Raw genomic sequence first — 22180 nt, 5'->3', positions numbered from 1 at the left:
TTTTTGTGCTGGTAGATGAACTATAGACAATGTTTTGGTAGCTTATCATGAGATGTTGCACTATTTGAAGTGTAAGAGGAAGGGGAGGAAAGAGGATTTGGCTTTGAAAATAGACATTAGCAAAGCTTATGATCGTATTGAGAGAGTTATTTATGTGCTATGCTAAGTCAGATGGGTTTCCATATATATTGAATTTGTTAAGTGGATTATGATGTGTGTGACTATAGTCAAATTCTTTATTAGTGTGAAAATGGCTGGATATATTGCTCCAAGAAGAGGCCTTAGACAAGGTGATCTTCTTTCTCCTTATTTGTTCATTTTATGTGCTAAGGGTTTGTCTACTCTTATAAAGGATGCAAAAATGAAGAGTGGGCTTCATGGAGTTAAAATCTATAAAGGAGCTATACTATTGTTTCGCACTTGTTATTTGCATATGAAGTTTCTCACTACTAGAAAAACCAGATTTAACATCGACGGATTAACATCGATTTTTGACAAAACCGATGTTAACGTAAATACGGTGGCATAATTGTAAATAATGTGTATTCCTTAACATCGGCTTTTAAGAAAACCGATGTTAACAACCACATGTATATGAATCTTATGGAATATAATCTTGTATGAGCATAGTAAAATTATTATGTTCAATAAAATTTTAATTTCTTTCTAAATATTTAATGCATATGTCAATCGTATGTATGTTCAAATCTTAAATTATATTTAAAACTACTAAATAATACAGATGTCATCGCATGTCCAAAATATAAATTTGAGATTATTAATTAATATGATACCAGTTGATTTATACACTAGTGATTATCACCATAGATTTCATTTCTATTAAAAATTCCCACCATGGGACTCTTGCAAATGATTTGTTCCAATAAGTCCATGAACAAGAATCCTTGGTGAGGCCAAGGGAAGCTTTCCCAGGAACAGGTCAGTTGGTATGCCCTGGTCTCTGTTCTATTCTCATGAGATTTGAAATTGATCATATGAACCATTAGGCTGGAATTTCTGGCTGGTGGGATATCAAAATTAGGATGTGGCCGTGCCGTTTGAGACATGTCCACACATCCATGATTTTTAACTAAAATGTGAGCACATACGCAACATTCTGGTTTGGTGCTGTTGTTGCTTATGGATTATGGTGCTAGTAGTTGAAACTGCTTTGTCCCTTGATGTTATACATATAATATAGTTAGCTTAGCTGGTATTGTCACGACAGTTCCATTCATCCATCCATCCATTTTATATGTAATCGCAGTTATATAATATATATATATATATATATATATATATATATATATATATATATATATATATATATATATATGAGTGGTATCGTAGAATTATGAGACCCTCAATAGTTCACGCATATTTTTTTAATAATTATGTAGAGGTTTGGTCTGGTTCAGGTTTATACATGAATTCAACATTATTTTGTGCATAACTTAATGTGTCTTTTTTGAGATATATAAATAGTTTGTGCTAAGGATGATAAGTATTTCTCATGAATCATGATGGCGAGTGGTGACTAAAATCTTCTCCTACCTAAAATTGAACATTTGCAGATTGGAAGTATCTTGGAAGTTCAGTAAAAATGCTAATCGTCGAATTGAATTTGCTAATGCCTGCGTGTTTTTTGGCTTCTTCCATGCTTAAGCTTCAAACTCCATTTTAAAAAGTGAGAAGTTTTGAAACTCTCAAACATAAGATGGCCAATTTGTTCTCTTGAAAATAAATTGTTAGACATTTTAGTGTAATTGATCTCTTTATTATGTTAAAATAAGAGCGCATGTTTGTTTTAATATAATAACGAGATGTTCGGTTTAGGCAAATTTTGGAAGTTACATGGAAGTTACTAAAACTTCCATCAACGGTTGGAAGTTACATGAAAGTTACTAAAACTTCCATCAACGGCAGTTTTTAAAAAGGAAAAAACTTCCATCAACCGCCAAAAACCACCTGTTCTTTGATTATAAATAATCATTCTGGTTCAGAAAGCATAACGGTGTGACAAAACATACAAAACCAAAACAAAACTCTTGAATTATAATCTTCTGATTTTATCCGATTGAACAATTTTGGTTGAACCCCGAAATTTGATTCATTCTGAAAGTGTTATACACGACTTCAGATTTATCCAGTATTATCTCGATTTTCAAATTAACCAACAAAAGATTGAATCAAATCTTTCGAGATGACGAACGATAGTTCGAAGATGACAAGCAAGTTTGCGAAGTTGGACAAGTTTGAAGGGCAGGATTTCAGAAGATGGCAGAAGAAGATGCACTTTCTCTTGACAACATTGAATGTGGTATATGTGCTGAGTACACCGATGCCGGTGTATATGGAAGATGAAACTCTGGATCAAACAAGGAAGCGTTCGAAATGGGAGAACAACGATTACATTTGTCGTGGACACATTCTGAACGGTATGTCTGACTCTCTCTTTGATATTTATCAAAATGTTGAGTCTGCTAAGGAATTATGGAACTCTCTTGAATCCAAGTATATGGCAGAAGATGCCTCAAGTAACAAATTCTTAGTTAGTAATTTCTTTAATTACAAAATGATTAATTCGAGGCCTGTTATAAAACAATATAATGAACTGCTGCGGATTTTGGGTCAGTTTACTCAACATGATTTGAAAATGGATGAATCCATTGCAGTTTCATCTATAATTGATAAACTGCCTTCTTCTTGGAAAGACTTCAAGCATACCTTGAAACATAAGAAGGAAGAGTTGACTCTGGTTCAACTCGGTAGTCATTTCATGATTGAGGAGTCGCTGAGGGCTCAGGAAATTGACAAAGTCAATGATAAAAACGTAGCAGGTTCCTCTTCCGTTAATATGGTAGAGGAAAGTGGAACAGTTAAGCAAAATTACAATGCTAAAGGTAACAAACGAAAATTTCAAGGAAATAAGAACAAAGGTCCAAACAAACAGACAAAATTGTCATGTTGCAAGTGTGGGAAACCTGGTCATTTAAAGAGGGATTTCCGGGTGTTCAAAGGAAAGAACAAGGTTGGTCCAAGTGGGTCTAATGATCCTGAAAAGCAACAAGGTCAAATTGTAGTGAATAATTTTAATTCGAATACGAATTCAAATTATGTATCACTAATATCTGATGCATTCTATGTGCAGGATGATGACGTTGCTTGGTGGTTTGATTCGGGAGCAACAAGCCATGTGTGCAAAGATTGTCGTTGGTTCAAGGAATTTAGACCAATCGATGATGGCTCTATTATGAAGATGGGCAATGTTGCAACTGAACCAATCCTAGGATTAGGTTGTGTGAATTTAGTTTTTACTTCCGGAAAAAGTTTGTATTTGGATAATGTCTTATTTGTACCTGGTATTCGTAAGAACTTATTGTCTGATATGGTTTTAAATAATTGTGGTTTCAAGCAAGTACTTGAAAGTGACAAGTACATCTTGTCAAGACATGGTTCGTTTGTTGGATTTGGTTATCGTTGTAATGGAATGTTTAAATTAAACATTAATGTTCCTTTTGTTCATGAATCTGTTTGTATGGCCTCGTGTAGTTCTATAACTAATATGACAAAATCAGAAATTTGGCATGCTAGATTAGGACATATTCATTACAAAAGATTAAAAGATATGTCAAAAACAAGTATGATTCTTCCTTTTGATATGAACATTGAAAAATGCAAAACTTGCATGATGACCAAGATCACTAGGAAACCTTTTAAGGATGTTAAAAGTGAGACTAAAGTCTTAGACCTTATTCATAGTGATTTGTGTGATTTGCATGCTACTCCATCATTAGGTCATAAAAAATATCTTGTTACTTTTATTGATGATGCATCAAGGTATTGTTATGTATATTTATTAAATACAAAAGATGAAGCTCTTGATAAATTTAAAATTTATAAGAAAGAGGTAGAACTTCATCAAAATGGGCTAATCAAAACTCTTCGTACGGATAGGGGAGGTGAGTATTATGATCTGGTTTATTTTCAATCTACTGGAATAATACATCAAACTACAACTCCCTATATACCACAACAGAATGGTGTAGTCAAAAGGAAGAATAGAACCTTGAAAGAAATTGTGAATTCCATGTTATCCTATTCGGGTTTAAGTGAAGGATTTTGGGGTGAGGCTATGTTGACAGCCTGTTACTTGTTGAACCGAATTCCTAACAAAAGGAATAAGGTTACCCCATATGAACTTTGGCTAAGGCATATAGTTAAGTGTATAATGGGAAGTCTAGACACTTGGGTGTTAGACACAACATGGTTCGGGAGTTAATCATGCATGGTATGATATCAGTGGAGTTTGTGAGAACTCAGCATAATTTGGTCGATCATTTAACCAAAGGGTTAAGTAGAGATCTCGTGAAAAGGTCGACTGTGGGATTAGGATTAAAGTCCATCTGAAATCTCTTATGTTAAGATACTCAATTCCCATCTAATATGACATTAGGTGCTGAATTCAATGTGGAAAGCTTAACATGTAGAGATTGGAACACATCATCGAAAGTATCCCAAAAGGAATGTGTTCGGTTCTGTAAGTTAAGGAGATTGAAGTATAACTCCTCAATGGTTCTTTTGAAAAATTGCATTTGCAGGTGCAAGAAAGAAAAGGACTACCTATATAAGCATGAAGTTTAGCCGCTTCAAGAAGCTGAGACTTGGCTTTGATATGCTTATGAAGGATAGGGACACAGGCTAGTAAACTAGTGTCGAGTAAGAGTAATGTTATAAACTATTGTGCAGATTATCTGCATGTATTCATTATGAATATAAAGGGTTCAATCCTTAGTGACACCCTGATATTTGAATATTTGAAACATGTAATTTGCTAAGATGAAATTCAATCGTCACGATATTTCATCTATGCAGTAGTTTGTTGTATGTTATGACTTTGGTGATTTGATCGGTAATTACACTAAAATGAGGGAGGTTTGTTGGACATTTTAGTGTAATTGATCTCTTTATTATGTTAAAATAAGAGTGCACACTTGTTTTAATGTAATAACGAGATGTTCGGTTTAAGCAAATTTTGGAAGTTACATGGAAGTTACTAAAACTTCCATCAATGGCAGTTTTTAAAAAGGAAAAAACTTCCATCAACCGCCAAAAACCACCTGTTCTTTGATTATAAATAATCATTCTGGTTCAGAAAGCATAACGGTGTGACAAAACATACAAGACCAAAACAAAACTCTTGAATTATAATCTTCTGATTTTATCCGATTGAACAATTTTGGTTGAACCCCGAAATTTGATTCAATCTGAAAGTGTTATACACGACTTCAGATTTATCCAGTATTATCTCGATTTTCAAATTAACCAACATAAATGACATTAATTTGATGAAAATTGGAAAGTGACATCAACTTGGTCTTTTAAATAAATCGAGCTTGATTTAATTGTTTAGTAATATAAAAATAATATTAATTCAATATAGCTATCTATTAATTTGGTTCCTCAATGATAAGAAATGACATCAACTTAACTCATTATAGACAATGATGATCTTGATGTCACTTTTCAATGATTGAAGGATTAAATTTTAAGACTAAAATGATCATGTCAACTCTTTCAGGAAATAAAATACTTGCTTACTTTAAATTTTAAAACAATCTATTGTTTTTCTATTTATCATAAGTTTCATTAGTCCATATGTGTAAGAAAAATGGGCCGGATCAAACAATTTAAATAATTAAAAAAAAGTGCTGTGGCAAGTCCAATACCCAATATCTGAGTTAAAATTTAATAAGATTGTTGAGCTGATTAATTACCAACATTGATAACAAACGGTATTAATAATAAATTAAAGGGACATTCAGTTTCCAAATGCATCGCATTGAATTATTGATTATATGTATGTATTGAACCTTGGTAACAAATTATTGATTATTGTGTCTGGTTCTACCGCAGTTTGAAGTTCAATGACAACGTCATGGTTGCTGCCCTCCTGGGCGGTGATAACGCATATAAGAATATTAATAAAGAATAATAAATCAGTTTTTTTTTTTAATATGTAACAATATCAAGAGTTTATAACCATTCATAAACTCTATTATATTTTTTTAATTGAATTAGCTATAATAGTTAATTAAATACTTCATATTTAAATAGTCTTGTCTGATTTATGAGTACCATATTTTGGTACAAATTATATGTATTTTTTGAGGGAGGTAAATACGCACTACTCAAACTAATAAAACTATTATGGATGATGAAATTATCTTTCAAATAGTTAATACAGTTAAATATTTACTACTCAAATTTGAAATTAATTATTGATTATACTATAATAATTATGTGTGAGTTGATCTAGCAGTACTCATAAGTACAATTTATCAGAGAAAAAACTCATAAGTACGATTATTACATAATTAGAGAAATTAACGTAATCACTAACTTACAGTTCATCAATAATAATACTACTAAGAAAAGTCACCGAGTAAAATACTACACTCTTCAAAATCACCTATACGGCTATACCATGCATGCAATTGTGTGCTTCCATCCTCTCCCTCAACCACACCGCCATAGCATCCATCCATGACCCATGCACCTTAATTTGGCAATATCACCACCGACAACACCATCATATCAATGCAACATATGTGTAAACACAATAATTTTTTTTGTACAAGTTGTTAGCTGATTTGAATTACTGGTGTAATTCTTATAGCATGTACCATATATATATATATATATATATATATATATATATATATATATATATATATATATATATATATATATATATATATTTCCGTCGTTATTTGTTTATCACAAATTCATTTAAATTATTTTATCTTATTCTTAAACAGATGGGTGAATATTGACGATAGTTGTATGGTATATGAGTTTAGGACAACAACTCCTATTAACAATCTTCTTTGCAGCACATGAAAAATCCTATAACCTTGGTCTGAGGAACTCCTGTATGCCTGTCTTTGAAGTTTGATGATTTACTTTCAAGTTTCTATTTACTCCTGGACCCCCAAGCCTTTGTCCTACTCTTTGGTAGTTACGCTGAACAGAAACAAATCACCTCGTTAAATGCATAGGAATAGAGTTGTAAAAATGGGCTCAACATGTAACATGTGAAAACAAATCAAAAAGTGTAAATTGCATCGAGTCAATAAAATTGATGTAGGGTGTTTGTTTTAAAGATTAAATATGTTTTTAGTTCTTTAAATTTTGATAATTATTTTTTTTAATCCTTCAAAATAAAACATGTTTTTATCAGTCTCTTAAATTTTTGAAACGTTAACTAATGAAAAAAGTCACTTTTAAAAAAATTGAGAACTAATAAAAACATTTTTTTTGAAGGACTGAAAAAATAATTATCTAAATTTAAATATTAAAAATATATTTAAGTCTTATTTTAATTATGCCAAAGAACTAATTTTAAGAAAATTAACATGCGTTTACATATGATTTTGTAAAAGTGATTTGAAAATTTTGATTTTCTTTAATTGGTAAGGTATAATTGTCATTGGAGTGTAATAAAAAAAAGATATAATGCCCCCTTCCTTTGTTTTAATTTTTTTAATAAAAATTATTTTTTTAAAAATGCTTTCGAAAAAATTTAGTGTTTTGTTTTTTTAAAATGAAATCTGAATATATTTCTGATTATTTTGATAAGTATTTTGAATGAATTTTAAAAAACTGCAATTACAACTATCTTTTTGAAAAATGCTTTTAAAATTAATTTTAAAACTTTACTGAGAATATTTATTTAATCTTGTTTTAAGTCCTAATGCAAAATTATGAAAAAGAGAAAAATAATATTCAACAACAAATATTTTTATTTAATATAATAAATTTTAAAAGTACTTTTTTTTAAATGGTTGAGAACAAAAATATAAGCTAATTAATTTATAATGAAGTATTAAACTATTACCATAAAGTTATTTAGAAAATATAAAATAAGAAGACAATTAAGTATATTATATATTTTTTTATCTTAGTATTTCATTTAAAAATAGAAAAAGCTTGTTTTTCTCTTGTACACTTGTACCGTATTTACTAACATGATTTTTGAAAAATATTATTTTACGCAAAATATTGAAAAATATTATAGTCTTGTGCCTAATTTACTAATATTGTTACATATGTTAATTTCTACCTTTCATTTAAATGTTTTCATTTTTTTAATTCATCCGTATCTTGTAAGTGATGTAGGAAGGATGAGCACAAGATGTGATGTACTTGACTAGTAACATAATTATTTTAGATTTAATTACTGATTTGAGATTTAATTACTGATTTGGTTGTTATTTGATGTTTATATTTTTATGATTTTTATCTTTTTAGTTTTTATTATTTTGAAAGTGATATTTATAATTTCTATAATTTAAGTTTTATTTATTTTTTAGTTTTTATAGTTTAAAAATAATATTTTTAATTCTTATAATTTGTATTTTAATTATCTTTTAGTTCATATAATTTGAATATGATTTTTTTAGTTCATATAATTTGTATTTTAATTATCTTTTAGTTTTTATTACAAATATATATATATATATATATATATATATATATATATATATAAATTAACTATAAATTAGTTATAAATTATTAACTATTTTTTTATTATAAATTATTTTATAATAAATTAATTATGAATTATTTGTTAATATTTTTGTAAGTGAGTATAATTGATAATATTATTCATATTTTGATAATAAGGACTATAAAAGAATTAAAATATAAAATATATTATTAAAAAGACTATTTTTAAAAATAATAAAAATTAAAATATAAATTATAAAAACTAAAAAAATTAATTTAAAACTATAAGAACTAAAAGATATAAATTATCACTTTATAAAGAAGAAATGAATAATTAAAACATTTTTTTTATAATAGAATTTTCATTTCTCACCACGCTAATAGAATCACATTGTACGAAGTTGACTTTTTTAACTGATGCCTTTTTCTTTAAGAGATTAGTCTCCTAATTTTTAGTTATGAAATATCTAGCTATTGGAAAAATAAAAAGTGTCATGGGAATAACTTTGATAATAATGTTTGTCTTTCTGTTTAAAACCCTCAAAACAAACATTTAGCTAGAAGCTGGCATTTATGACTTCCCATAAAACTGAGCTTTGAAACGTATGTCCAGCCCGTGAAAATGTGAAATGCAAAATTAAACACACTCTAGTAGTCATCATCAACTATAACTATAAATCTTACGAGGACCACTTGTACTTACCAATTTAAATAATAGACAATGTACTTTTACATTTTTACAATTTTTTTAATAATTGAAACAGGAAAAAACAAAATAAAATACATAACGTGATGTATCAAACAAGTTGAATGAAAACAATAATTCCAAAAAACAACATTTTTAATTCCTTCTAAAATCTTTATCCTCTTCAATGAAAACCTTTATTTTATATGAAACAAGTAATTTCATTATTTTCCATGACTTGTGAACAATGTTCACAACTATAGCAAGTGGTTACATATTTTGTTTGTCATATGCATGATATATATATATATATATATATATATATATATATATATATATATATATATATATATATATATATATATATATAGAGAGAGAGAGAGAGAGAGAGAGAGAGAGAGAGGAGACAATGATATTACGAAATTATAAATATTATGTTATGTTTTTAACATTGCTTAATAAATTAAATACTAAAATGATACTAATAATTACTATTTACAGTAATTCTATTACGGTATTAAATCTTCAACTAATAGTTTCAAGAATTTAATGAGGTCTGTCAAATTTTAAAAACCTTGACTATTACAATTTACAAGGGCCACCGTCAAAGGTTTTTTTCTTTTTCTTTTTCTTTTCAAACCCACCAAATTATATTTTGCTAAAAAAAAACAAGTTCATAAATATAATTGATAAACCATCAGATGTGAATAAGTTAACGTAAGATTTTTGTAGTTTAATTAATAATCTCAAATTTAAATTAAAATATATAATTGTGTTAAATATTTAAATAAACTATTTTATTATTTGCAATTAGTAATTTTATATAATTAAAGTATATTTATTTACAGTGAAAAAATAGTAGTATTATTCTGAAACCAAAGAATAATTTACTAATTTAGAGGATTTATAAAGTAAGAGACAGTGGTCACTGTACTGTGTAGTACCAATGTTGCAGGTGCGTTACTCATCCTCTGCTCCATCACACCATTTCACGCACATGCTCCCTCACGCGCTTTCTTTTCGATTTGAGCCTCACTCGCGCTCGCTGGATCTTGCACTCATTGCTTCGCGCCATAGATCGCCACAATTTTGTCTTCTCCACTTTTTCTTTTTCTCCACGTGCCCCTTTTCTCGCTTCTTCATGTTCCAGCGTTTGAATCGATGCCGCAACTCCAAAGATACGAACTTTACTCCATTTTAGAAGACGGGTCTTAAACAACTGCGTTCAACTCTTCCCAATTTTGGATTCTCGTGTAACTGAAACTGAAACTGCTTCTGCTTCGGAAGCTTCTTTCTTTGGGGGCAACAATGATGAACAAAACTCTTCTCCTCACTTATTTCTACTTGTTCATCTACATTTTGCTTTCTTCTGGAGTCATTTTGTACAACAAGGTATATATGTAGATATATATGTTTTTGTGTGTGTGTGTGTGTGTATAATGTAGCCACTTCAATTCTTGGGTTAGACTAGTTTTTACTTTTAGTTAAAGCATTACCAATGCAGTATCATTTTTTTTTTATAATTTTTTTGTAATTTTGCAGTGGGTTTTGTCTCCAAAGTACTTTAACTTTCCGCTTCCCATATCACTCACCATGATTCACATGGGCTTTTCTGGGGCAGTGGCATTTTTTCTTGTCCGGGTCTTTAAGGTATGTTATGCCATTTTTGGTGTTGTGTTGTACTTTGGGAATATACTCCTTTTCCTGATTTTAGGTCCAATTTGGATTGCCTTTAGTATTCAATGTTGGCCTGACCACAAAGTTATTGAATTAGGTGTTTCTACAGTGGATGTTACTGTGCTCTTTATTGGAATTTAGGCTTTGATCTTGGTTGCATCTAGGGACCTTTATCATGTTCAGTTTGTTGGAGTGTTACCTTTAATTGTAGTTTTTTTTTTTTCTCTTGTTGGGTGAATCTAAATGATGTGATTTTTGTAACCTCTTTTTTTATATGCATACATGCATCTATACATGCATCTATACTGTACTTGATTGATCTTTTACTGCCTTCCACCGTTGTTTTGATCACTTTCATAATCTGGCTATTTGATTGGTGTTACCTACTTACCTTAATTTATATTCTTTTTCTCTGTATTGCAGGTTGTCACTCCTGTTAAAATGACATTTGAAATGTGAGTGTCTTTGAGTTGAAGCCTTTTTGAGCTTGCTCTCCTTTGACCAACTTATTTCTTAAACACTTCCTTCTATTGCAGATATGCTACTTGCGTGATACCAATAAGTGCCTTCTTTGCATCAAGTCTTTGGTAAGCACTACAACATGGGCAAACTGAAGTTGCTCTGAGTTGGGATAAACATAATCCTTTGATAATGGGAGATATCCCTCATGTTTGTGTTCCTCATCATGTTTGATTTGTTAAGTGCTTGTGAAAAAAAAATTGAGCCTTTATTTATTGATGAATTTTTGTAAAAGAAAAAGTAGATGGTTGTGACTGCTTTTAGCCAGTTCTTGACTAGTTTTTTTTGTTCCATCAGTTTTCTGGATTGTCCGAACTAGGGACCAGCTAAGCCTGGATTGCAAAATTATGTTCTACTGTTACTCTGTTTAAGGACATTCTTATGCTTCCAGTGTGGTATAGAAGTTTTATTAGCCTGCATTAGTCTGGACATCTCACTCCTGCAATGACCAAAACTATTAAGATGGTGCTGTAGGCATGAAGTTCTATGTTCTAATTTCTCAATAGAAAAATCCTGTCAGAGAATCTGGCATAATAAAGAGTGAAGACCATCTGGTACTTGGAAATACTATGATTCTCTATCCAATGAAAGGTCATTATTAGACTCCTCAGAATGGATTACCAGTGGTCTTAAGTTATTATAATATGATTTCCGTAAAGTAGATTTTACTTTTTTGTCTCACCTACACATTTGGAATTTGTTCATTCTCTATAATTTTAATCTGTTCAAAGTATGATGTTTCTAAGAAATTATGATAGTTCACTTGAATAATTCAATGATTACTTTGGTGGATCTTCTATGTTCTCTTATTTACATGTTTACACCTCATGTAATATCAGTACTTATGAAGAAACAATTATGTTTTTGGTTTTTACAGGTTTGGTAACACAGCTTATTTGCATATTTCTGTGGCTTTTATCCAGATGCTCAAAGCTCTGAGTATGTCTTTAATGATCTTCACATGCTTGTTTACTGTCTGAATGATATTTTCTTAATTCTAAAACTTGATGTTTCAGTGCCTGTGGCAACATTCCTCGTGGCTGTTATGTGTGGCACTGACAAAGCAAGGTGTGATGTGTTCTTCAACATGTTGATGGTCAGTGTTGGAGTTGTCATTTCCTCCTACGGAGAAATTCATTTTAATGTAGTCGGTACAGTTTATCAGGTCACTGGCATCTTTGCTGAAGCTTTAAGACTGGTCTTAACACAAGTCCTTTTACAGAAGAAGGGCTTGAGTTTAAATCCTATTACAAGCTTATATTACATAGCTCCATGCAGGTATATTCTGTTGATGTTTTCAATGAGTAAATAAATAAATAAATAGTCAATTGAGTCAGTGCAGTGGTCATATTAACCCACGTCGACAGATTTCTCTTTTCCTACTAACCCGACAATTCAAGCTCTTATGGACTTGGGGAATAACTCCTATCAATGTTGATATACTTTTCTCTATATGCATGTGATTTAGTAGATAATTATGTTAGTAATACTGATTTTTGGGCAATGTACAACATGCATATATATGAGTAATATGTAATATGCAGTCATTCTTGTATTTTAGTTTCTTTGATTTATGTCATATCTATTTAATTTCCTCCATTATTAAGTAAAAAAAATATATTTGATGTTATTGGGAGTATCAATGTTTGCTTATCAACCAACCCAACATACCATATGTGATCTGCTCATTCTTTTGTACTTTGTTATATGCAGTTTTGTGTTTCTCTCTGTGCCCTGGTACCTGCTGGAAAAGCCTGTTATGGAAGTTTCACAGATTCAGTTCAATTTTTGGATCTTCTTTTCCAATGCTCTATGTGCTCTAGCCTTGAATTTTTCCATTTTCTTAGTAATTGGTAGAACTGGGGCCGTAACCATACGGGTTGCTGGAGTGCTCAAGGACTGGATATTAATAGCCCTTTCGACTGTTATATTTCCAGAGTCTACAATAACTGGGCTGAATATAATTGGCTATGCTATTGGTAAGTTTTGTTTGAAATGATCAAATATGATTTAATATCCCTCCCTCATCATCCTTACATGTTCTACCTGCAGCACTATGTGGAGTTGTGATGTACAATTACATAAAGGTTAAGGATGTCCGAGCCTCTCAATCACCAAATGAAATTATTCCAGATGGAATCACAAAGGTATCTTCTTGACACTTGTTAGTATTTCTACGAGTCAATGTAAACTTGCTATATACATGGTAGCAAGAGTTTTAAGAATGAAGTAACAGATAAAGATCATGAAAATGTTCTCACATATATTTTAGCATGGTCATTTTAATTTCTAGTTTATTTCATCGAGTTCGATTGACATACAGGACTGGAAATTCGAGAAGAGGTCATCTGATTTTTATGTGCCTGATAATGTTAGTAACAATGGGGGAAGTGGTGGAGGCAATGGTTCTCTTTCTGATATGAACATTGATGAAGAAGCACCGCTAATTTCTTCAAGGGTGTCTCATATTGGACGTATGCAGCTAGCCAACCATGCAACAGGAAAATGAAAACCCCAATACAAGATTCATTTTAGATCTTCCCCTTTTGGAGAAAAGAACAAGAGGAAGTTGGGTCAAAAGCACCACTCTTTATTCTTTTCTAAATAGTGTGCTTTATAATGGAATCATGCATGCTTGCTCTTTGTAATCACATTTATGTTGACCTGTGGTTTAAGACCAGAGTGGGGAATCAATTCTCCTCTTAAATCCTATAATAATCAATTTAAATTTATAGCCAGCATTGGGGGCACAAAATTGAAATGCAGCGGTTGGTTTTCTTTGAAAATATTTATAGCTTTACTCCCAAGCGGATTTAGTAACATATCCCATAGCCAAAGTCCAGGATCAAAGCGAAGCAGTTTTCAGATACCCAAATAGAAAAAATAAAGCCACCTTTTTTTTAATTTGATTAATCTTAATTTGCATCATGTAGATTTTAAATCCATCCACTCACTTTTAAGTCAAACTAGAGACTCCAATTTTGAATCTAATGGTTACTAAGAAAAATTGGTCATGGATAGGTTTTTACTAATGGTTTGGCCTTGTGCTTGGCTGATCATTTGCCAAAAAAAAAAAAGAAATTTTAGTATCCATTGTTACATACTTGTCTACATGCATTTGCACATCATGTAATCACATTTGTTATATTTTGTAACTCCAGTTAAAAAGATATTTTTTGAATTGAATGTTAATTTACAGCCATTGGGCTTAGTAGGTACTCCAGGGTCTTTGTTTGTTTTAGGAACGTCAAATAGCAAATTATTTTGGAAGTATATTAGAATCTTCAGTTTAATGTTTTAGGCGTTGGAGGATACCCTTGGTTCTCAATTTTACATGTTGGCTTGGTCAAATTGGCTGTTCCCTGTTTTATTCCTTTTTCACCTATTGGCAATGTCTTTCGCTTGTAAAGGATGACTCCGAACAAGAAAATTAACGAACACTGAAAATTATTATTAGGGTACAGTAATCAGTTTTGCACGATGTTTCTCATTCAAAGGCAGTTAAGTAACTGATGATATATAAGAAAAAACAGAACGTGATAATATTAGGATCCGCACATGATTTATTCTTACCAATCCATGACTAGAGTAGGACTGCAAATAGCAACGACAAACAACCCATCACAATAATGACTAAATGCATTTTAGGTAACACTTATTTCAGGAAAGTTTTTTTTTTTCCAAATTCTCTTAATAAACTGATAAAAAAATATTATTTTTTCTAAAGTAAGTTAAATGAAACACATTAAGGCTTGAATGTCTAAGAAAAGAAGCTTCATATGAACAGCAGCAAGCCAACTCTGAATGTAATTTTACAAAAACAATCCAGCACAGTTTCGAATGTGTACAGAAATAATAATAATAAAAAAAAACAATGAAGGGGGGGGGAGGGGGGGATAAATCTCCTTTGAATTAGACATATACAGAACGAATTTCACAGTATAACTTTCTATCTAGGCCTACACTTTTGGAATGTTACATAAAGAAACACGGCACTCAAAAGAAAAAGCAGAAGGCTCTCGTGTGATTTACATAAAATCACAGACAGGGTACAGGGTATGCAAGTGTATATATATTTAATTAATCGATGAGACCAAAATAATGCCTTCAGACAGCAATCCTCTAACTTTCCCACTAATGAGAACAATAATCAAGTTGGAAGGACTAGGATGAAGTTCACTCGTGTTCAAATATAAGAATTAATCAAGGTGATCTCCACTCCTTGCATACAAAAGCCTCCTGGTGGGAACTGGAGGTGCCAACCCTGGGATATCCCTAATATCTTTGTTGTTGGGATGCACAATCTACAAAAGGTATCGCCAGTTAAATCAGAGGCATAAAATGTCGGCAATGTAAACAAATATGAAACATTTAATAGTGCACACCGGAAAATCTGTAGACAAGATATTGAACATGAGCATCTTCCAAGTATGGAGGCTGGTCTGATTTTCAGTCTGTTCGTGTCAAAGGGGGGTGGGTATTCCTACTGGTGGAGGGACCTAAGGAAGCTTTATCATCAGTCTGATCACAGCATCTTCCACCAATATATGATTTGGAAGGTTGGGTGTGGGGATAAAGTCAACTTCTGGACAGATAAGAGGCTAGGGGAAGATTATACTCTTGAACAGAAATACAATCAGCTTTTTCTGATCAATAGGCAGCAAACAGTCCTCATTTCAATGATGGGCAAATTCTCTCAGGATAATTGGAGGTGGGACTTGAAGTGGAGGAGGAATTTATTTGATTATGAAAGTGACCTAGCAGTGAATTTTATGGAAGATATTACTTCTATACCTATTCAGAGATATGTGAAGGACATCATGATTTGGAAAGCTGATCCTAGTGGTGTGTATTCCACTAAGTCAGCTTACAGATTAATGATGAACCCCTATACTCCAGCCTCTGATGTGAGAACCTCAAAATTAATTTGGAAGCTGAAAATCCCCCCAAGGGCTGCAGTCTTCACTTGGAGGCTTCTTAAAGATAGGCTCCCCACTAGGGACAACCTCATAAGAAGTGTGCTCATCCAGGAGGCTGTTTGTCCTCTCTGTGGTCAAGAGCAGGAGGAGGTGGGTCATCTCTTTTTCAACTGTAAAAGGATAATAGGCCTGTGGTGGGAATCCATGAGATGGATCCAGGTTGTGGGACCTCTCCCAGCTTCTCCAGCAAGCCATTTTGTCCAATTTTGTGATGGGTTTGGAGCAGATATAAGCCATAGTTCATGGTGTGGGTGGTGGGTTGGTCTAACTAGTACCATATGGCAGCATAGGAACCTCCTGATAAGCCAGGACAAACCTTTTGATTCCTCTAAAGTCATGGAAGATGCTTTGTTCCTAGCTTGGTCTTGGCTAAAAGCTAGAGAGAAAGGTTTTAACACTAGTTTTAACCACTGGTCTTCCAATATCTCGGAATCCTTTGGTTAATCTGTGTGGGGTAGCCTTTCTTGTTGGGTTAGCTTGGGTTTTCTTTTGGAGGGCAGCACCAGAGGTGCCTTGTACTTTTCTTTCATCCAGTACCCCTTGTACTGTTTTGATTATTCTAATAATATATATACTTTATGCCTTCCAAAAAAAAAAAAGATATTGAACATGAGCATTTCAATATGCATTCGCTAGAGGGATCATCATACAATATAAGTTCTCACCACTTTAGTGTTGTATAATATGATTTCGAAATTAAGTTGTTTCAAATATTTCCAGTAAAATGCAAATGCTTCTTTCAAATAAATTCTTGGAACATCTTAGTTTAAATTTCAAAATTTGTAACAGTATTTGAGAGGAAAAATATCCACAACAAATTCATCAGAGTAACAGATGAAATGAACATGATTACCTTCACCACAATAATGGCAATTACACCACAGACAATAAGGAACAGAAAAAGCATGATGCACTTGTCAGTAGCTACCTGATAACAGGGAAAGACAATTTAGTTCCATGACACAGGTTTGAAGGAAAGTAAATAATGCATGGAAGCAATGAAAATGAATCAACCTGTCTACCAATCTCCTTAACAAGTTGGGAAGCCTTCTTAATTGAGAACTGAATTGAATCAAGCTCATTAACAATACGACCCATTTGTTCAGTCTGCATAAATTATAAACAGAAATAGAGGTCAAATTTGTTATCATTCACTCTTCCCTTCATATAGATTACTCAATGCAAATCAGACTTACTTGGCCTTTCAAGGTAGCAGCAGTTTGGGTGCCAACTTCAATTGTTTGATGTACAACCTACATTTTGGCAGAAGTAAGAACAAAGGTCCAGGGGCAATGGAGGTGCAAGTATGAAGTGACTCACCTGCTTAGATCTCTCAATTGCCTGGTCAGTTTCATCCATCGTCTTCGTCCCAGCATTGATAAGTTCTTGATTTGACATTTCTATAATAGAAGCAAAAAACATTATTGCTAACATTTACTAGTTAACACAAATAAACATTCAAAGGGTGTGTTTGGAAGAGTTAATTTACAGCTTATTTGCGCTTGTCTTATGGCATAAGTACTTGTGTAAGTGTTGGGAGAACTTATGAAAATATCTTCTATGTCTATAAAATGTTTTCAGCTTACTTTAATAAGCTCTCCAAGATAGATTATGGGAATAACTTATAACTCGTATCAAAAAATTTTAACCTTATTTACTCTTCAATCGTAAAAACAACTTATACATATTATGTAAATGCTTACATGATAAGCACTTAGGGTCCATTTGGAAGAATTTATTTACAGCTTATTTAAACTTTTCTTATAGCACTTGTGCAAGTGTTTGAGAGAGCTTATAAAAGTAGCTTATGATATGTCTATAAGCTTTTTTAGCTTATTTCAATAAGCTCTCCTAGGTAACTTAGGAAAATGGCTTATATACAAATAGTTTAGCTCAATTTCCTCTTCAATTGTAGAAAAAACTTAAACATAAGTACTTACATGATAAGTACTTACTAAAAAAAACTCTTAATTAAGTTGTTTATTACATAATAAGCTGTTAACCCAAATGCACCCCCATGCACAACAAAGATGAAAGCCTGAAGTTTTCCATTGCAAAAATTGACACTCAAACACAATGCACACATTCTATATGGAGGACTGGTTACAGAAGAAGCACAAATATAAAGTAAAATCAATTTCAATTAATATGACAATGAACACTTTACCTGATGCCAGTTGAACATTTTCTTCAGCTGTAGGTACGCTTACTCCTGCTCCATTGTCAAAAAGTTCCAGTTTTTTATTTCCAATGGTATTCATGTACCTGTTAATCATTGAAGTGATTTATAAACCCTCCTTTCAAATAGACCAAGACCCAAAGGAAAAAAAAAACCTTTATTTAGCAGTAGAAATCTACAAAAATGGAAACTAACTTTTGCTTTATTGGATCCACTAACACTCAATGTAACATTTATCATGAATTCATGATTTAGAAAATTGAATATGCCTGTAAAGAAAATTGGTATCGACAATCTGATTTGCTAAAACCTTCAAAAGAAGCAATTGTGTGTTAAAGACAGCAATGGAAGAAATATGAACTTACGTTTTTCTCAATGCCACATATGAGTTTAGCTCCTTAATCTGCAAGAAGAATGTAAGTTAGAAGACATAAAGAGTTGGTTGTTTGTTTAGATGGACATGCAATGTATAACAAACATGTGGACAATCCTCAGACACTCAAACTATTTTCTGACAGTCAGGAAATCACTTCAGTTGATGTCTTGACAATACCAACAAAGTAATTGCCATTGCTTGCAAACTATTTATAAAGTCTTACATGTCAAACAGAATAAGCCAGAATGCCAATTCTAAACATATATGATCTTGTGCCCCTTTCAAACTTTGAAAAGTTAGATACAAGATTTTCAACATGAGCAAGGAAAAATAAAAAAGCATTCCAGGTACTGACCATTGATTGCTTTTCATCATTGAGCTGCTTATTCACTTCTGGGGGATTTCTTCCCTCTTCGTCTTTAATCTCACGATCAAACTCCTTTATCAACCTGAAACCATTAACATTTCATATTCTAAGAATGCAAGTAACATATTCCAAAAGTAAATTACAAAATATGCCAAAATCACAAGAAATTTCACTTCTTTCAGCAATATGGTGTATTGAAACGGGGAAAATTAATTCTACTCTGTCAAATCAGAGGATTGGAAAGCAGATAGGTAGTATGATAAACAACAAAATAACTATCCATTTTTTTTCATAAAATATTCAAAATAGAACAGGGTTCCATGTTCCCATGTTATCATGATATCACCATTTCAAATCCAGGGAAATTGGCACGAGATGTAAATTCCATTACAGAACTCTTGTTTATGATATTTAATAAGGAAAATAAAAGGTGATATTTTGAATAGAATCTGCATTTTCCTTCTCCTTCACAGTTTGTTTTTAATCTCATTCAGAGAGCTACAGTTTTCACTAAGTAATACCAAGATTAAAATTACCGAAATGCATAACTAACCTTTTGCACTCCCTCATCTTGTCCGTGAGTTCTTCCAGCTGATTACTTTGTCTATTGGCATCTTTAATCTTATCCAGCTTCTGAAAGCCATTTCTGGATACAAAAGGTGAACCTTGTCAACAATAAATAAGCTAAGTAACACATTACAGATCATCTACATTAGAGCACATCTCCAACAACTTAGACGATGGGATTTATTTACAAAAAACTATTAATCTCTGTTTCCTTCATTCCCTTCTCCATGAACTGATATGGGTTAACTGTTAATGTAGCGCCAACTAAGGATACATTATTACAAGACTAAAGCGTAAGAAAAATACAAGTAAACCATAAATCACGTGTATAAAGATAAACGAAGGATAGCGTAACAATCATCATTGAGTGAAAGAGGACAGCCTAGGCCGTATGAGACAGTAAAATTCACAGTTTCAAGAGATGAAAAATAAATCACTCTGACCATACAAAATATGTGTAGTGGGAAATAAAAACAAGCAAAAACTTCCCTAGAGTCTGACTACCCCCCTTAAAAGTCCAGATGAAAACTCTTCTCTTCTGCACAATATAAACAAGTCTCTTGTGTAGAAAAAGCTCAAATATCACAAAACCTAAAGGCCAAACAACACCAAGCTAAAGAATGAATAGGAAATTACATTACAGAGGCTAACAATATTATTATCAATGAAAATAAAAGAGGAATACGATGAAAGGCAGAATCATAATAGGATAGAATTAAGAGAGGGAGCATACGCGAGGGCTCGAAAGTTGTCGCGAATTTCACCGTGGATCTGCTCCACCTGAGGGCTCATCTGCAAGTTGGAGGCCATAGCTGCCGGAGATTAAGTCTGCCCCCAAAATCCCGGCGAGAAACGAAAAAAAAAACCTAACGTCGGAGAGAAACCCTAGGTGGTTGGTGAGAGAGGGAGACGAAGATGCATAATATAATAGTTGTTGAGAAAGGAAGGAATCGAGAATGTAGAAGAAGAATGCGATCGAATCGAATTGAAAATTGAATGAATCGCTTGGAGAAGAAAGAGAGAACAGAAAGAGCTGTACACACGAAACAGAACAGAACACAACGAGGAAGTTCGACCTGTGCTGTACCAATGATGGAACAAACAAATGAATTAGGAAAGAACCGTTGTCAAGACAATATTTTATTATTTATATTTTTATGAGATTAATCCTTTCCGTTTTTTCTTTTCTTTTAATTTCATAGTTTTTAAGTGATAAAAGCAAAGAAATTAAAGAAAAAATAAATTGAAATAGCATGGATGACAGCTTGGCACAACGCGAGAGAGTTTTGTCGCCATTCGTTTATTTTATTTATTTATTTTTAACGAAATTGTATTGTAGAACAAAAAAGTATGGCATTATGTTTTAGTTAAAAAGAAATAAAGATAAATTCTCAAATTTGAAAGAATGTGATCCTAGAAAAAAATTGAAAGAATGTTAATAGAACATTTATGACCAAATGTAATTTAGTCCTAAATTTGTATTTTTTTGGAAACATATCTTGTTATTTTAACCAATAAAATAAAGAAAAAAAATAACATGTCTCTAAATTTTTTATAGTTTTATTTAAGTTCCTAATTTTTTTCTCATTTTGATTCCTATGTCAAAATTATTAAATATATATGGAGATATATATTATAAAGTAATATATTACTATATATTATATTTAATATATTTATTTTATTATTATATTATATTATATTATATAGAGAAAGAAGAAAGCTTATCCTATCACATTTATCCTAATCTAGCTTACCTCGGATAAAAATATACTAGATTAACACAATAGAATAAACGATAATATCATATCTTATTAACGCAACAAACAAAAAATTATAACATGATATAATAATTGTTTAATTTTATCCTAATCACCAAACAGGCTCTTACTATCTCAAGTCTCCAAATTAGGGACTAGAGCATATAAAAAAAAACTTGAGAAAAAAAATAAGCACTTTCAGAAGAAGAAGAAAATAAAATATTTTTTTTATAAAGCTAAAATTAAATTATACGTAAGTTTTTTTTAAGCACTTATATATGAGTTAAAAATAATATTTTAGGGAAACTAATGAGTTTTTACAAATTAGTTTAGGTATAAATTAATTTTAGATTATAAAAAAACTCATTTAATTTTTTCTCCTAAAAATATTTATGCAAAAGTTTATCCAAACATGACTCATAAAAGTCATTCAAAGCTTTATTTATTACTTAAATTACAATTTTTGTCCATTATAATTTTAAATCTATGATTTTAATTTCCTATTTTTAAATTAAGATATTTAATTTTTTTTATTTTTATAAATAAAAAATTTTAATCATTCC

General features: G+C 31.6%; 2 protein-coding genes across 2 annotated transcripts; one reads left to right on the top strand and one right to left on the bottom strand.

Moving 5' to 3' along the window:
- The first annotated feature begins 10127 nt into the window (after positions 1-10127).
- On the top strand, positions 10128-14130 carry LOC100779948 (probable sugar phosphate/phosphate translocator At1g48230). Its single transcript, XM_003542362.5, has 9 exons — positions 10128-10588; positions 10739-10846; positions 11297-11328; positions 11410-11460; positions 12270-12331; positions 12409-12670; positions 13106-13371; positions 13445-13539; positions 13716-14130. The coding sequence occupies exons 1-9, from the start codon at positions 10505-10507 to the stop codon at positions 13899-13901; spliced, it is 1146 nt and encodes a 381-aa protein (XP_003542410.1). The 5' UTR covers positions 10128-10504; the 3' UTR covers positions 13902-14130.
- Positions 14131-15144: 1014 nt separating this feature from the next.
- LOC100778540 (SNARE superfamily protein) lies at positions 15145-20945 on the bottom strand. The gene is made up of 10 exons (NM_001255115.2): positions 20594-20945; positions 19847-19939; positions 19282-19375; positions 18916-18953; positions 18539-18636; positions 17692-17771; positions 17568-17624; positions 17386-17478; positions 17225-17299; positions 15145-15696 (listed from the first exon to the last, which is right to left on the bottom strand). Exons 1-10 carry the CDS (start codon positions 20668-20670, stop codon positions 15592-15594), a joined length of 810 nt encoding a protein of 269 aa, NP_001242044.2. The 5' UTR covers positions 20671-20945; the 3' UTR covers positions 15145-15591.
- Between the last annotated feature and the right edge of the window lie 1235 nt (positions 20946-22180).

The sequence above is a fragment of the Glycine max genome, chromosome 13, assembly GCF_000004515.6.
Source record: "Glycine max cultivar Williams 82 chromosome 13, Glycine_max_v4.0, whole genome shotgun sequence".
Classification (NCBI taxonomy): Eukaryota; Viridiplantae; Streptophyta; class Magnoliopsida; order Fabales; family Fabaceae; genus Glycine; species Glycine max.
The sequence above is the reverse complement of the archived record's forward strand: the minus strand, read 5'-3'. Positions and strand labels throughout refer to the sequence as shown.